General features: G+C 34.5%; 1 protein-coding gene across 1 annotated transcript in view; it reads left to right on the top strand.

Moving 5' to 3' along the window:
• The window catches only part of ADAMTS3 (ADAM metallopeptidase with thrombospondin type 1 motif, 3), a gene marked incomplete at its 5' end in the record, with an annotated part of 60141 nt that overhangs the window by 23080 nt on the left and 20892 nt on the right, over positions 1-16169 (top strand). Inside the window, 7 exons of the mRNA XM_011973051.1 lie at positions 464-577; positions 2608-2753; positions 3970-4145; positions 5258-5391; positions 6909-7032; positions 10350-10430; positions 12201-12364. Coding sequence (XP_011828441.1) covers positions 464-577; positions 2608-2753; positions 3970-4145; positions 5258-5391; positions 6909-7032; positions 10350-10430; positions 12201-12364 — 939 coding nt within the window. The remainder of the gene's footprint in view (positions 1-463; positions 578-2607; positions 2754-3969; positions 4146-5257; positions 5392-6908; positions 7033-10349; positions 10431-12200; positions 12365-16169) is intronic.

The following is a 16169-nucleotide window of genomic DNA, read 5'->3' as shown; positions in this document are numbered from 1 at the left end:
ACAGGCGTGAGCCACTGCGCCCAGCCCTTTTATTATTTATATTCAACAATCTATCTCATACCTACAGAAATAAAGAAAAGACATTTTGATAGCTTGAGAGCTGCCAAACCATTATATTTTCATATTTACAATATTCATGATAATTACTAAGTCTTTAGAAAATTTTCACATTGTCTATTTGAAAAACAAAACATAGAAACATCAAGAAAAAACATTGAAAGTCAACCAGATAATCTCAGACAAATCATTGTTTATCATTGTTATTTTAGAAAAGAAGAATAAAAGTGTTTTCTACCTGAAAATCTTATGCAATTTTTTTTTTTTTTAACATGTCACAACTTTGGCTATTAACTTGAAATAAACACATCCAAGAAACAGGACAGAAGAAACTATATAGAATATATTTTTGGTGCACGTCATGCTAGCTGAGAGTTCACTGAGAATTTGATTATCTATCTTCCAGTTCCGAACCTTTGACCCATGCAAACAGCTGTGGTGTAGCCATCCTGATAATCCCTACTTTTGTAAGACTAAAAAGGGACCTCCACTTGATGGGACTGAATGTGCTGCTGGAAAAGTGAGTATATCTATTTACGCAATAAATATGTAACATGTTGCATAATTATCATCTTTAAAGATCTGGAAAGTGGTGAATACAGCTGCACTGTCATTTTTATGTGAAAATCATAGTATGCAAGGTTTTATTATGGTAATGTACTAAGATAGTATACTAGATCCCTGTGGCTAAGGTAACAAATTATCACAAACTTGGTGGCTTGAAACAATGGATATTTATTCCCTCACAGTTCTAGAGGCCAGAAGTCAAAAATCAATTTCAATGAACTGAAATCAATGTGTGGGCAGGGCCGTTCTCCCTCGAGAGGCTCTAGTTGAGAATCTTTTCTTTGCTTCTTCCAGCGTCTGGTGGTCACCCTACATTTCTTGCTTTGTAGCTACACCACTCCAGTTTCTGCTTCTGTGGCCACATTGCCTTTTCCTCATTTTGTGGGTCAAGTCTCCCTCTACCCCTCTCTTATAAGGATACATGTAATGGCATTTAGGACCCCATGGATACATTTTTAAATGTTTAAGTTAATCACATTTGCAAAGACTCTTTTTCCAAATAAGCTAACATTTACCGGTTCCAGGGATTAAGACTTGATATCTTTGGGACTACAATTCAGCCCACTATTGTCAGACTAGGAAGAAGCAACTCAGCAGACCATCTGCCCCCCTGGTAGTGGGATCTGATTGACCTGCTGGCATCCCATTCCTTGTGAAAGTTGCCCAGAAATAAAGTCATGTGAACTTATACAGAAGATTTGGCCTTGTTCCTTAGGGAAGGATGCCCAGAGGTTTTAAATCTCAAATTGTGTAGTCAGGATTGAATGCTCAGAAATTGACTTAGTGCCAAGCTACGCTACTCATAAGGGCAAAGATCCCAAAACAAAGGCATGTTAAGAACTCAAGTTGAAGAGCTTTGACTAGTTTAGAAATAAGAAATTGTAGGCAGGACTAAAACCTGGTACAGAAGATTTATATGGCGTTTAGTTCTTTCAAAGCTCAATTTCAAATGTGTATAAACTGTACTTGTGACAAGGATTATATGCTTATTAATAATAAAACCTGTCTTTTTAAGTATTTGTACTATATTAGGCACTATGCAAAGCACATTATATACAATGTTTTGCTTTGGGAAAATTCAATATCATAAACTTCTGACTAGAAACAAGAGCATAACGAGTTGATTCATTTTTGCTTTATAAAAATTATATAATTAACTTTTTAACATCCAACTTTCTTAAATATATTGGTGTTATATTGAAATTTATAAAAGTTGAGTTTTAACAAATGCTTTTATTGTATGTAGTATGAAAAAGTAAGTCAAAATGTTGGAGAGGAAAATGACTAACATCTCTTGAGCACCTGCTGTATGCAGGGCACTCTAAGCTAGGTGCCTCTATAGTATTAGAGTTCTGGTAGCCCCACTTAATTACTTCTTGGTCAGATGGCCTTCAACTACCACTGATGAACCTTTCTGGGCCTCAATTTTCCTCATCTAATTGGTGATGATTATATATATGACCCATCTATCTCTCAGAATCATTGTGAATGAAAAAATTTAAAAGTTAAATAAAAGTGCTTTGAAAGCTGCATAGGTTTTGGACATGTTATATTATTATCTAAGTCAAGACATATTTTATGTTATCATTTTTAAAAAGATCATATAGCCCTCCAAAGATTCTGCTATGAGATAGGTAGTGACAGATGAAGGGTAAAATATTACCAACTGTGCAAGCTGGGTGCTCAAAGGGTTCTTATTGATTATAATGTTTGATGCTCACTGGTGAATGTATCATTTAAAAATTTAGTCTGAGTGAATGTTGTTTTTCCATTTTAATTTTATACTTGAAAAATACAAGTCTAAATTACCCTTTGATAGGGTATATTAATGATACAATTGCTTTTGGATAATTTTAAATGCATCTCCACCTGGAAGAAAAAAGAGCATCTAGTCAAAGCCCTTTAACTAGATGGTTCTTGTATAACAACTTCAGCTTTAGTGTGCGCATGATTTTAATAATTACTCTTTGTCATTTTCCTAAGTGGTGCTATAAGGGTCATTGCATGTGGAAGAATGCTAATCAGCAAAAACAAGATGGCAATTGGGGGTCATGGACTAAATTCGGCTCCTGTTCTCGGACATGTGGAACTGGTGTTCGTTTCAGAACACGCCAGTGCAATAATCCCATGTGAGTATATCCTTGTAATTCTTATTATTTTTGGAGAAACCAGAAAATACTTCAATATTATGTTATTAGTATTCTGTTTTATAAAGTGCACGTAAAACACAGGGCAGGAAAAGAAATTGTTCACGGTTCATAAACCAGTTTGTGTTTTCGATATATCTCCATTCATCAGTCCTGTGACAAGCAGTCAGTGATGAAGATAAGAAGATCAAATGGAGATTGAATATTTGTAAAGAAGTTGCTGTTCAGGAATATTAAGAAGCTGAACAAGGAAAAAGTAGGTCACTGTGCCCTAAGGGCATGGGCATGGGCACTTCGAGATCAACTGCCAGAAGCAAGGGAGTGTCCAGGAAAGAGCAGTACCAAGCATACAGACTCACTCTCTTCAGGGAGTGGAACGTGATTGCTTCAGAGGCGGGCAAAAGAAAGATTGTGATAGAAGGCCAGGTGACTATTGGGGGAAAGTTATCCATTCATTCACTCAGACTACAATTATTGAATCCCTATTGTGTGCTCAGCAATCTTTATGAAGAAAAAAACAACTGAATTATCACATTTAGAGGATTCTTCCTTGTCTAGGGTTTAATATGTGAGCAGCTTTTTCTCTCTGTTTCTGGCAGCAGGATAGCTCTGAGCGTGTCTTTCGTAAGACTGTCTGATGCCACATACCTGCCTTCACAGGAAGAGATGATGGTAGTATTAGAAGTAACAAGGACAATAAAAATTAAAAGATCAGCTAAAGTTCATTATGAGCCAGGGTTTGTTAGGAGTGCTTTAAATAGTGTCAACTCATTTAATCTTCACAATTTTCCTCGAAGGAAGACAGTATTATTTGCATTTTACATATGAGGAAAGCGAGTCATGGAGCAATGACCAAAGTTTCTTTGAGCTGCATCTATGTGTTTTATACATGGTGGAAAAATATCATTGTATCGATCCAATAGACATGCTTTTTTTTTCTTATACACTTTTGCCATGCATTTAAAATACATGATTTGAAAAGCTGATTTACGTTGAGCTTTGTGTTTTGTTTTACTCTTCCACCCAGCAGGGAGAGAAGGGTGCTTTTGGAAAGGGACTGAAATTAGGAAGTATGAGTTCATTCACTTTGTGCTGGCAGCCCAGAAACTCTGGCTTTATGCCCTCAAGCACTGTGTCTGCAAGCTTCAGTTGCTAGACAGAAGCCAAAAGGCCTTTTTAAGTATTGTCTTTTCTTTAGGCCCATCAATGGTGGTCAGGATTGTCCTGGTGTTAATTTTGAGTACCAGCTTTGTAACACAGAAGAATGCCAAAAACACTTTGAGGACTTCAGAGCACAGCAGTGTCAGCAGCGAAACTCCCACTTTGAATACCAGAATACCAAACACCACTGGTTGCCATATGAACATCCTGAGCGTGAGTAGCCTCCTGCTCTTCTCCCTGCTGTGTGGATGGTTACTCACAGTTTAAGCTTTGCCAGCACCAATCCCATGGACTCTTGATCCCTACTTGGTAACTTAGGAAACTTGGTGCTTATAGGAGTAAGTTCTCCTCGGTTTCTAAGAATAAGGCTAAAGTACCCTTTCTGTAAAGAGGTAAGAATTGTGCAATAGTTCCTGGCAAGCAGCACGATCACCATCACTGGTGAAAGACCAGTGGAAAGGAATGCCTGGGAGAGATGTTGGAATTCCTGATTCAACCAAAATCCCTCTACTAGGAAATACTTCTGGAATATTGTGATCTTTCCTTTCTGAACGACTAGAGAAAAATCTAGTTCTTTGACAATTGAGTCAGGACCAAGAGAAAGCTCATTATTTAATAACAAAAGATACCTTATAACCTTTTACTTTTGTACTATCGACTAGTTTAAAAAATACATTTGGAAATTTTCTTTTAATGTTTCACTTCTTACTTCTGAATTTTTGGTTAAATATGTCCAAGTGGCAACTTTTTGCCATACTTCTTATTTGAGTGAATGAAAAGAAATAGTCATGTGATTACGTACACCACTGGGTTCAGTTCAAATCCATCTTAAAGGAAAGAAGAATACACATAAGAATTCGAAGTTGCAACGCATTAAGAAGAAATGCATGCTTTTTATCTATTTTGGTGAAGTGAGTTGCATCCTGTAAGAGACAAAAACTATGGTAGGTAATTGAGGCAAATCAGAGACATTCTTTCAGTGCTCTAATATTACAAAAACTAAACTGGTTTCGAATTAAAATTTATGTAAGAGCTATGGTGAAATCTAGGGTTGCCCGGGGCAGTCCCGGTTTATACCTGCTGTTCCTGCTATTACTAGAGCCCCTTTTCTACTTTAGATGATAAATTATATGGTCACCTTAGCTAAAACAAATATGTCAGATGTACATACTTTTCTCCTTACTCCTTATTTTATTTGTTTATACAGTATTCCTTTTGTTTTTAGGAAATCACATTGAAATCTTATATTTAAAAATAAAACAAACTATGCTGTTCAAACATTCCATTTTATGTAAATAGTTAATTTTATCCTCCATCCTATGCAGCCAAGAAAAGATGCCATCTTTACTGTCAGTCCAAGGAGACTGGAGATGTTGCTTACATGAAACAACTGGTGCATGATGGAACGCGCTGTTCTTACAAAGATCCATATAGCATATGTGTGCGAGGAGAGTGTGTGGTAAGTTCAAATTGCTTCCCCAAAGGCTTTCTACAGTATCTACATTTACTATCATTCATCTGCACATTTTTAATTTTTTAAACTATTTTATCTTTGAAATCACATTACAATAAGTGTCTATGAATAGTTCAGTAGCTAAAATAAATTTGGGAGACATTATACTTTCTCAGATCAAATTTTGGTCACTGGCAGAATCAAGGTTTAAATAATTTTCCTAATTTCCAGCCAAATGCCTTTTTTAAGTAACTCTGAGGCCTCTAGGTTGGGAATACAAATTGGTAATAATGCATTTGCTTCGGGTGTTTCAGCAGGCATCTACTGTTAAAATACAAGGTCTTTTTAAAAATAATCAGTGCTAAGTGTATTTAATCTTTTGTTGTAAAGATAATAAGACATTTCTTTCTCACCTTCTAATCAATACTAACTTTAAATGCTAAATTTCACATTAGAACAAAAGTTGTTGGGAAGCAAACGTGGTTTTTTTTGCTCCATTTAATCTCATGTTAAAAATGCATTTTATTTCTTGTGTTCATAGTTAAATTGATATGAAATTATCTTATTAGCTGAAACACTGTTCCTAATGTGTATTTCCTGTATACTTCAGCAAAACTGAAGTGTTGTATTAATGAGTCTAAAGTAATTGAGCTTACATTTTCCTGAAAGTATAGTATGTCTTGTTCAGCTTTTACCTGCCACAGTACCTAGTACATTAAATGTATGTGTTGTCTTTATTTTCCCTACCACCTTTCATCCCATACTTTTGAGTGCAGTAGTGTATTGTGTCTCATTATTCTACAATGATTTATATTAAGAACATGACTTGGTTCAGAAAACCTTCAGTATTTCCCCGTTTCATGGGAAAATGTAAATTCTTCCTGGTATTCAAGTCTTCTGCAGTCTGTTCCATGCAGATTTTTCACTGTTCTTTCCTTATCATGAAACACTAACCTTCCATTGGTTTAAATATGGGTTTAGATATTGACCTCTGAACCCACTTTCCATGAACATACAACCTCTCTGGCTTTGTTGTAACTCATCTGCTCTCCTGAAACGCTTTTCCATTCTGTGTTTCTTTGGCCCCTGTGAAAGTCTTCACCACTCTTGTGAAGTTTTATCTCACATCCTAACCATCTTTTAAAGATTACACTAATATACAACTCACTATATTATCCATCATCATAAATGTGAGAGCAGCAAGGGAAAAGCACTTACTGTTTTTTTGTCTCCTCAGCATCAGCTACATCTGTGCTCATTATATGTGTGTTTGGTGACTATGACAATTTCAAATGGTGTAAATATTTCATTGGACTAGAGGAAATATATTCTTTATTACTTAGGGTACAAGTCATTTGATTTTCCACTATTAAAAAAAAACTGAGGTATTAAAAATCATGACTACATTGGCAGTTCGCTGTAAATTGGCTGACTGTGGGCCATGAAGGGTTCATCATTCTCTGGGATGTTGACCACTACTGGGCACATTAAAATTAGCCACATTTGACATCTTCTCTCTCCAGAAAGTGGGCTGTGATAAAGAAATTGGTTCTAATAAGGTTGAGGATAAGTGTGGTGTCTGTGGAGGAGATAATTCCCACTGTCGAACCGTGAAGGGGACATTTACCAGAACTCCCAGGAAGCTTGGTAAGATGAGGTCTCTCATGAATTTAGTATGCTTCGCTGTGATTTGTACTTTTTGAGGCTTCTTCTTTCAGAAATGCAGCATTTTCTCTATAAACATAACCAAAATTTAGCTGCTGATTTATTGTTATTCAGATTACCTTTTAAGGAAGTTAAAAAAAAAAAAAAAAACCACTTTGAATGAATTCATACTCCCTAGTGTCAATGATGAAAAAAATACATACTAAATTTAGAAAAGAAACAAATAAAATCAGTATCGGTTATACTAACTAGCCAAAATATGTGTTTTATTTTGCATTTTTAATAAAATGCAGATTGAATTATTAGAATTGATATTTATTTTGAATTCCTGTTGCACATAAATTATTGATCAGGAGTTTAAAAATTACAAAACTTTAGATACAACTTTTAAAGTATCACATTAGTTATACTTATTTAAAAAGTGAACAGTTTTATCCTGTTTATAAATCTAGGAATCTTGGATCTGTATTTCACATAATTTTTAAAAATTTACTTTAAACAAAATGGAGGTACAACCAAAAACTAACCTGAGATGTAATTGCTCATCTCTGTAAATGTTTATGCTTGTTACATAGCCAATAACTTGGACTTAGACATACACTGAAGGTTCAAAGGCAGAACAAAAAGCTGTCATCAAATAGTAGGCAATATTATCCATAGTTTAATAATATTCATTGGAATTTTCATAAAAGATTTGTATACCAATATTTATTACTGAATAATTTCTTGAGTTCGTATCAGATATTCAGTTCTTCAATAAGGATTTATTGGGCAAATGTTTCTGGGATTTCAGCACTTAAAGATAAATTTGACGTGGTGTTTGCTTAAGAAGATTTTCATGTCTTCCAAAGAGCTGCTGGTATCTTATAAAATCATGAAAGTAAAACAAAAACAAAGAAATACGGTTTACATTAAGTATATTGTCATCAGGGTGATTTTTCCTTTTATAAAAAAGTCTTCATCCAAATGAAATAATTCTCTTAGTTTCTTTTTTTAACTCCCATTATACCCCAGCTACCTAACTCAATTACTATGAAACTATATTCTAATGTTTTTCTTGTTACTGATGTCTTTGCTATTCCTGTGTGATAAATTACTTTGTTTTGTACTTTGAAAATTGTTAAAAAGCAAATATTGCTGTTTCTGATTGATTGCATTATTTTATTAAAGCAAAGAGAAATATAATTATATACATGTATTATGTTTCAGTGGAGTCAAATGTAATTTTCTTCATCTTCCTGTGAAATAATGTACTGTGCTTTCTTTATTCAAGTTACATTTTATTCTTTTCTTTTGGATGTAAAATAATTCATTTTGTTTTATTTCCACAGTGAATTAATGTAAAGAAAAGGTTTTTCCATGTTCATTCATTCTATATTATGTATAATATAAGGTATTGGTACTGTTTTTCAGATAGCTCAAACATTATGCTAAACTTGCAAATCAAGGCCCAAAGAACATTAGAAAATTTTCATCTGTCATACCAATTCAAACCGTTCAAAGATAATCTAACATTCATATCTTTGCACTAATATTGTCATCATAGTGATTTAATAGACTAATTAACCTTTTCCAACAGGAAAACATTTAAGCAAGAGGTGCCATAAAGAATTGAAGTTGCTGGAAAATGAAATCTGCAAGTATTCAACTTCAAATCATCTACTTAGCCTTACTTTCATGCTTAGTCTTACTTTCATTGACTATTAACAGTTTATTGGCATTGTCTATTACAAATGCATTGTGACTTCAACACATAAACTTACAGAACACATTTTATATCTTGCCTAACAAAATATATGACTTATGAGATAGTCAATGAAACAACAAGACTTTGATAAACATGAACCCACCTCTAATTAAAGACGTTCTATTTAAGGGAAGGCAAGAGGCGCTTTCACTTTACCCAAAGGAGCTCGTAATATTTCTCTTGCTGAAACAAGAGAAGCTAAAAACGTACTGGGTAAGTTGTAGCAAACTGCAGAAAGATGGGCATCCATAAATGGCATCAAGCTGTTTTGCTCTACTTGGCACCTTAAGCATGTTCCTTCTAGCCACTGTGTACTCAGACAAACATGGTACATTTCATGTGTTAGACTATACCCCAGGCTAAAGTGCTCAACACCCTGATCCCAAAAGGACCACTTTATTTAGTTAGGACACTAATAAATATTGTGAAAAAGTTAGGTAAATCTATTCATAGTGTATATTATTGTACATATACAAATGGCAAAAACACTTTTTTTTCTTATTTCATCAATAATTGTGGATTGATAACTGCGTTTCTGTTAATACTCTCCATAGAATATGTACTGGATGTTTCATAATGTATTGAAAGTGTAGGTTACATAATCATCTTATATTCATTTATTTATATGATAATGAGATGTGTAACATCCGTTCTAATTGACCTGACTATTGTCAGGTCATAATATTTATGATTTATGGACATAATATTAATTCTAAATGACTGTAAGATAATTTTTAGGACATGTGATAATATCAACATAGTATGTGATATATGACGTTTCCAGTAATAGGAATGATACATGATTGTAAAACCCAAAGCAACCAATTAAGCATATTGATTTTCTTATTTCTGGCTTAGGAGGTTTTGAGGTTAGGGTGCATATAAAGGCAATGCGTAACATAATTTGCACACATTTTCCAACTAAGTGGTTTAAAATCCACGTTGTCAATTTGGTTAAAATAGTGCCATCATAAAACTTGTCTAAAGCTTTAAAATTAATGCTGATCACAAGAAAAATGAAAGCACTGATTTTTCTGTTGTAACTCCTTTATAATAAAGAAGGCTTTAAATATGAAAATATTTTAATAATTAGAAGTTTAGCTATCTATACTTCCCTCTTAGACTTTTAAAATAACATGTAGGCAGATAACATATCCCAAAAAGTTCACCACTTAAGTGAACTTTCATTAAAAGTTGACTCCACTTGAAAAGGATGGTTTAGAAAACTAGAATCACACAGAGGGACACAGGAAAGTATAGTATTTGCCTGAATTGTTGTTGACATCATTTGAAGGTCAATACAAGATAAGTGACTAATACATTGGTAACAAGATTAACTTTTTTCCCTCTTTAATAAAAAAAAAAGTTTCCTCTAATTTCATGTTGGATGTCACAAAAGCTACCAATGCTTTGAATTTCTGAAACTGCTTCTTTAAATTTATGGATGCCCTCTTCTGCACGCAGAAGCAGTAAGAATGTAGTGCTCAACTAACCATGGTTATTGCTTTTGTTTTCTTCTTTGCTTCCTACAATATTTACTACACATGCAAAGGGTACCTTAAGATGTTTGATATACCCCCTGGGGCTAGACATGTGTTAATCCAAGAAGACGAGGCTTCTCCTCATATTCTTGGTAAGTGTTTCTGTCTGCTGGCTCTGCTTCAACATGCACTGAAACATTGAAATGTCAAAGAAATCATAAATATAGATATGTGTATATGTACATACGTATATGTACATATATGTGCGTACACATATGTAAGAATCAAAATAATACATAAATGCATTAATTGAATGTTATGTAGGTTTTTTTGGTCATTTCTCCTAACTATGCTTACTTTAAAATAAAAAATAAAAACAAAAAGAGCTTTAATTTTTTATGGAAACTGGGGTTGGTTCCTAATTATATGAGGGAAAAAATCATTTGACAAGCTTATATTTCTTACACACTTTTTGCTCTGTAATAGGGGATAAGAAAATAAATATGTTAATAAAATCAACTAAATTAAGGAATATCAGAAAAATTCATCATACTTATGTTGACAAATAAGTTCTGATATTTTGATTGATCCAATACTGTATATTGTCTTATTTTTATTGTATTTTACATTCTTTGAAAAGCAACCACAGGTGAATTTTAGTAATCTAATCTTAAATTATTCTAATATCTGACATGTGTCAGGTTTTTGACTGGCACATGCAGATCCATTTGCCACAGAGAGCTGATTATAATTTCCACAAGGAGATTTTTTTTTTCTTTTGTGAGAAGATTACATGGAAATGTCACTTTAAAGAGGTATAAATTTAAATTGTATAGACAAGTGTAAACATAACTTTCCTATTCCTTGGCCTATAAGAACACTAAGATAATTTCCGAAACTAAGACATCACATATCAACTCCATGAGAATTTACAGCAAATCATTTTATTTCAGTTGTGACTTTAAAAAATGAATTGTTTTATGGTGTTTCATAGAATTTTTAAACACATTTAAATTATGTTCACTACTAAATGTAATAATAGTCTAGAAGTCAGCTATAGTTCTTTCTCCAGTATTTAAAATTCCTTGTTTTTCATCCTAGAATTCATATTAATGTCCTTGGAAAAAATAGACCAGTTTAAAGCCCTAGAGGAATAGATACATTTAATTAAAATTACTCATGTTTTCTACACATTTTCAGTAATGGTAGTAACATGAAATTTTGTTTTCTAGTATAACATTATATTCTGATAAACAAATCTAAAATTTAAAATCCTAGTCATTATTTTTTACTCACTAAGCCAGCATTTTATTTCATTTTATAATATGTAATAAATGTATACTACGTTAAGAATTCCATTAGCAGTAAGCAGCTTTTCCTAACTATATGAGTAGGTGATATAGCTCTGAAATTTTACAATCATGAGAACTAAATTGTTGGCCTGAAAAATTACTTCAACTATGTTGGATAACTATAAATATTTTGACCAACTTTTTTAAAAATGCAATAAATAAACCATTATGTTATATGCTATCCTAGCATAAATTGTTTCTATTAATTATTGAAAAAGTAGCTGTCATTTTCAAAATATTCCCAGTTTTGTAAGGAAATATATAGGATAAATGATTTAGAAACTATTAACCTCTTTGACGATGTTTTCAAATGGGAATATTTGCAAACATTATTTTTGCCTATTTAACCGTCTTGCCATATTTTTGACTAGTTAGGAATGCTTCGTGAGAGTTTTGAATGCCTAATCAAGACAATGGGAATAATATCAGAACTAACACCCATTTTGATTGCTTGCTACTAATAAAGAAATATGGTCATTGATTTGTAGAAAGGATATATGTGCTGTGAATCTTCAGCACTTAATATGATAAAATAAAATGTATACTGGTTACTCATTTTTCTTCCTTTAGCTATTAAGAACCAGGCTACAGGACATTATATTTTAAATGGCAAAGGGGAGGAAGCCAAGTCGCGGACCTTCATAGATCTTGGTGTGGAGTGGGATTATAACATTGAAGATGACGTTGAAAGTCTTCACACCGATGGACCTTTACATGATCCTGTTATTGTTTTGGTATGTGGCATTACGGGCTCATGGTATAGTTGGTTCAGCTTATTTTATAATTAATCTATCTGAAAACACTTTTACTTTGAACATTAAACGTACTTTGAACATCGAAAAATGAGTTGCCTTTTAAAATAATTCCATTTATCTTCCCCCCATTCTTTGTGCAATATTTTCATGTAATTTATTGTGTATATATATTATAAACTGAATAATGCAGCATTCTGATTTTTGACTTAAATAATCAGTTATCTTTTAAAGACAACACTAAAAGTAGATTTTTGTATTTACCCACTTATTTACCATTTTGTATGCTTTTCATTCTAGTTTGTAAATCTAACGTTCCATCTAGTATCGTTTACCTTCAGTATAAAGATCTTCCTTTAGCATTTCTTGTGGTGTGGGTGTATCGGCAAGTAATTCTCTCAGCTTTCAATTATCTGAAAATATCTTTATTTTCACCCTTATTTTTGAAGGGTATCTTTACTAGATATAGAATCTGAGGCTGCTAGTTTTTTGGTTTTTTTTGTTTCCTTTTTTCCCTTCTTTCAGCACTGTGTTTTTATGATCTTCTAGCGAGTTCCAAGGGTTTGGAGGCTGAGCAAAGAAAAAGATATGGCCACAAGGTGGCAGTAGCACACACACACTTTGAGCGCGGCCTCAGCCGGTTTGCAAGTGGGGCCACCACCCAGAGGACAGAAGGGCAAGGGAACTTCTGAGGAATAGGGGAATCTGAGGTGGTGTATGTGCCTAGGTGGTGTCATTCAGCAGCACAGCAGAGAGTCTGTGGGTCAGAGGGCTCCAAGGGAGGCAGCAGCGTGAGGTCCTTGTAGCCGGAAGGTCTTATTCATATCTAGCAGACGTTGGATGCAGTTTCCTATAGCTGTGCAAAGCAGGCAGTCCCCAAATGGCTAAAACTCCCTCATTTGGGCAGCATTAAAAACAACTGGATGTATGAAAGTTTGTGTTTGGCAGCAGAGGGCTTTTGAGCTAACAGATCTCAGCCTCAGCCTGCTGTGAAGAAATAACCTAGGGGCCAATATACAGGAGCCCTCTTTTACTCATTTATACAGCATTTGCCTTCTAGAATCCATCATTTATGAAGAGAAGCCTCATTTATATCGCTGCACTGTGTGTAATATGTCAGTTTTCTCTTGCTGCCTTTTAAGATTTTCCTCTTCATCTTTTTGTTTTGTCTTGTTGGTTTAGCAGTTTGACTGTGACAGTTTACGGTGTTCTTTCTATGTCTTATGCTTGGGGTTCAGTGAGAATCTTGGCTTTGTAGGTTGATGTTTTTGACAAAATTTGGGTAAATTTCCCATGATGTCTTCTCCTTAATTGTTTTTCCCAAACCCTCACCCCCACCCCATCTTCCTCTTCTTTACTCCTAGGACTCATTTAAATCTGTTGAAATTGTTCCACAAGTCTCAGGCTCTGTTCATCCTTTTATAATATTTTTTAAAATACATTTTTCAGATTGGATTATTCCTTTTGAGCTCTAAGTCACTGTTTCTCTTATGTGATCTCCAGTCTGTCCTTGAGCCTATCCAGTAAATTTTTCATATCAGATAGTGCACTTTTCTTTTCTAGAATTTCCATTTGATTCTTTTTGTTGTAATATCCATTTTTTGGCTGAATTTTTCATAATGTTCACTCATTACATCTAAGTTACCCTTTAAGTTCTGGGTCTTCACGTTGTCTATTTTTATTTTATGAATCACATTTCCTGCTTCTTTTTTTCTTGTACACTTGACATTTTGGAAGATAAACTGTAAGGTGTCTGGTTTTGTTCTGGCAGGCAGTTAAGTTATTGTCAGATCATCCTGATCCTTTAAGGCCTGGTTTTATTCTTGCTTGCAGCTAGTCTCTTTCAGTGTTGTCCTTCTTCCCATGGTGCGGACTTTCTTGGTGCCAGGCTCAGCCCTGCCTGGTTTTTGAATCTCTGTCCCACTCCTAGCACCCCCCTCACCGTGGACTGCCTGGTGTCTTGACCATACACAGACCAACCCTCAGTCATGGACCCATGGAGATTTTTAGGTGATCTCTCTAAGCAGGCCCCTCTTCTTTAGTGCCCTGCTCTGAAGGTTCCAAACTCTAATCTATTTCCTCTGCTCAGTCAGACGGCTGGACTGGGCTTGGGCTCCTCCTCCCTGTGCCAGGGTCCAGAACCTGGCCCTTTTCAGGAATAAGACCCGGCTTGTTTCTCTTCTTACAAGGATTGGTGTCCTTTGTCATGTTATCCATTGCCAAAAAGAAAAAAAGTTTCTGCAAATATTTTGCCCAGTTGTACAGCTTTTAATACCAGGAAGACAACTCCATTACTCCCTCATGGATGAAAGCAGAAGACATCTGCTTGATTTGAAATTTATTGTTAGTTTCTGTTTTATACAGAATTTTTATTTATTGGATTTCCTATAAAATATTATACGAAAGTCAAATTGCTCCACTCAATTTTTAGTCTTTTTTCCTCTGAAAAGTGGTTCCCTTTTGAAATATCTGTTCGAAGCTTTTGCCCATTGTTAAAGTTGTTATATTTTCTTTTTGTTGAGTTGCGAGATCTCTGTGTATATTCACGTCCTCTGTGAAATACATAATTTGCAAATGTTTTCTTCCAGTCCATATGTTGTCTTTTCGTTCTTTTAGTAGTTTCTTTCATGGAGCAAAAATATTTTAGCTTTACCGAAGTCCAATTTATTAATGTTTTGTTTTGTGGATCAAGATTTTGGTGTTATGAAATTTTTTTGTGTCTAATCCAGCATCAAAACATTTTCTCCTACATTTTTTTGGTAACTGTCTTAGAGTTACACGTTTTACATTTAGGTATATGAATCACTTTGGGTTAATTTTGTATGAAGTATTAGGTCCTTATTTTTGCATATGGATGTCTATATTAGTTATCTATTGTTATAAAACAAATTACCCTCAACCTTCATGGCTAAACACAAACATACTTATAGTTTCTGTGCAGCATGTATCTGGACACCACTTAATTGACTAGTTCTGGCACAGAGCATCTGATGAGTCTGCTGTCAACTGTGGCTAGAGTCATCTCAGAGCTTGACTGAGGGTTACTCTGCTTCCAAGCTTAGTCACATGGTTGCTTAAAGGCCTCAGATGACTGTTACCCAGCTTTTCCATGTGGCGGGTAGCAGTCCATGATTCCTTGCCACCTAAGCCTCTCCATAGGATGCGTATACATCCTCACAATATGACCCTGACTTCCACTACAGCAAGTGACTCAAGTGAGACAGAACATGGGACAGTGAAACCAAGACGGAATTCTCGGTCCTTTTTTACCTAATCTTAAACATATTTCTTAACCCACCACAATGTCTAGTTATTTTAGCACTATTTGTTAAAAGACTGTTCTTTCTGTATTAAAATGCCTTTTCAATTATGTCAAAAATTAATTGTACACATTTATGTGGGTCTATTCTAGACTCTCATTCTGTTCCATAATAAAATATATATTAAAGTTTTATTTAGATTATGTTAAATATGAGTGATTAGAGGCCAGAAGCTCTGTTTCGCACTAATATAATTACATTGTATTATTTTCTAACAACATGAGTATCTGGCCTTAGAGACATGATGCTTAACCATCATGATAGATGCTTCAAGACCTGCCTGCTGATTATAATCTGACCACAGCAAGTGGTATGGGCTAAAGGTACAACAGGGAGATTTGTAGCTAGGAGACGAGGGTGTGGACAAGCAATGTTCTGTCATTATGACATTGCTTTTCCATTCTGAGTTCTGTCACATGGTGGCTAGGCTGTCTGGGGCAAAGAGAATTAGATATCTGGCTAGAGTG

Source organism: Mandrillus leucophaeus, unplaced genomic scaffold, assembly GCF_000951045.1.
Source record: "Mandrillus leucophaeus isolate KB7577 unplaced genomic scaffold, Mleu.le_1.0 Scaffold1336, whole genome shotgun sequence".
Lineage (NCBI taxonomy): Eukaryota > Metazoa > Chordata > Mammalia > Primates > Cercopithecidae > Mandrillus > Mandrillus leucophaeus.
This window is presented reverse-complemented; position numbering and strand designations above follow the sequence as displayed.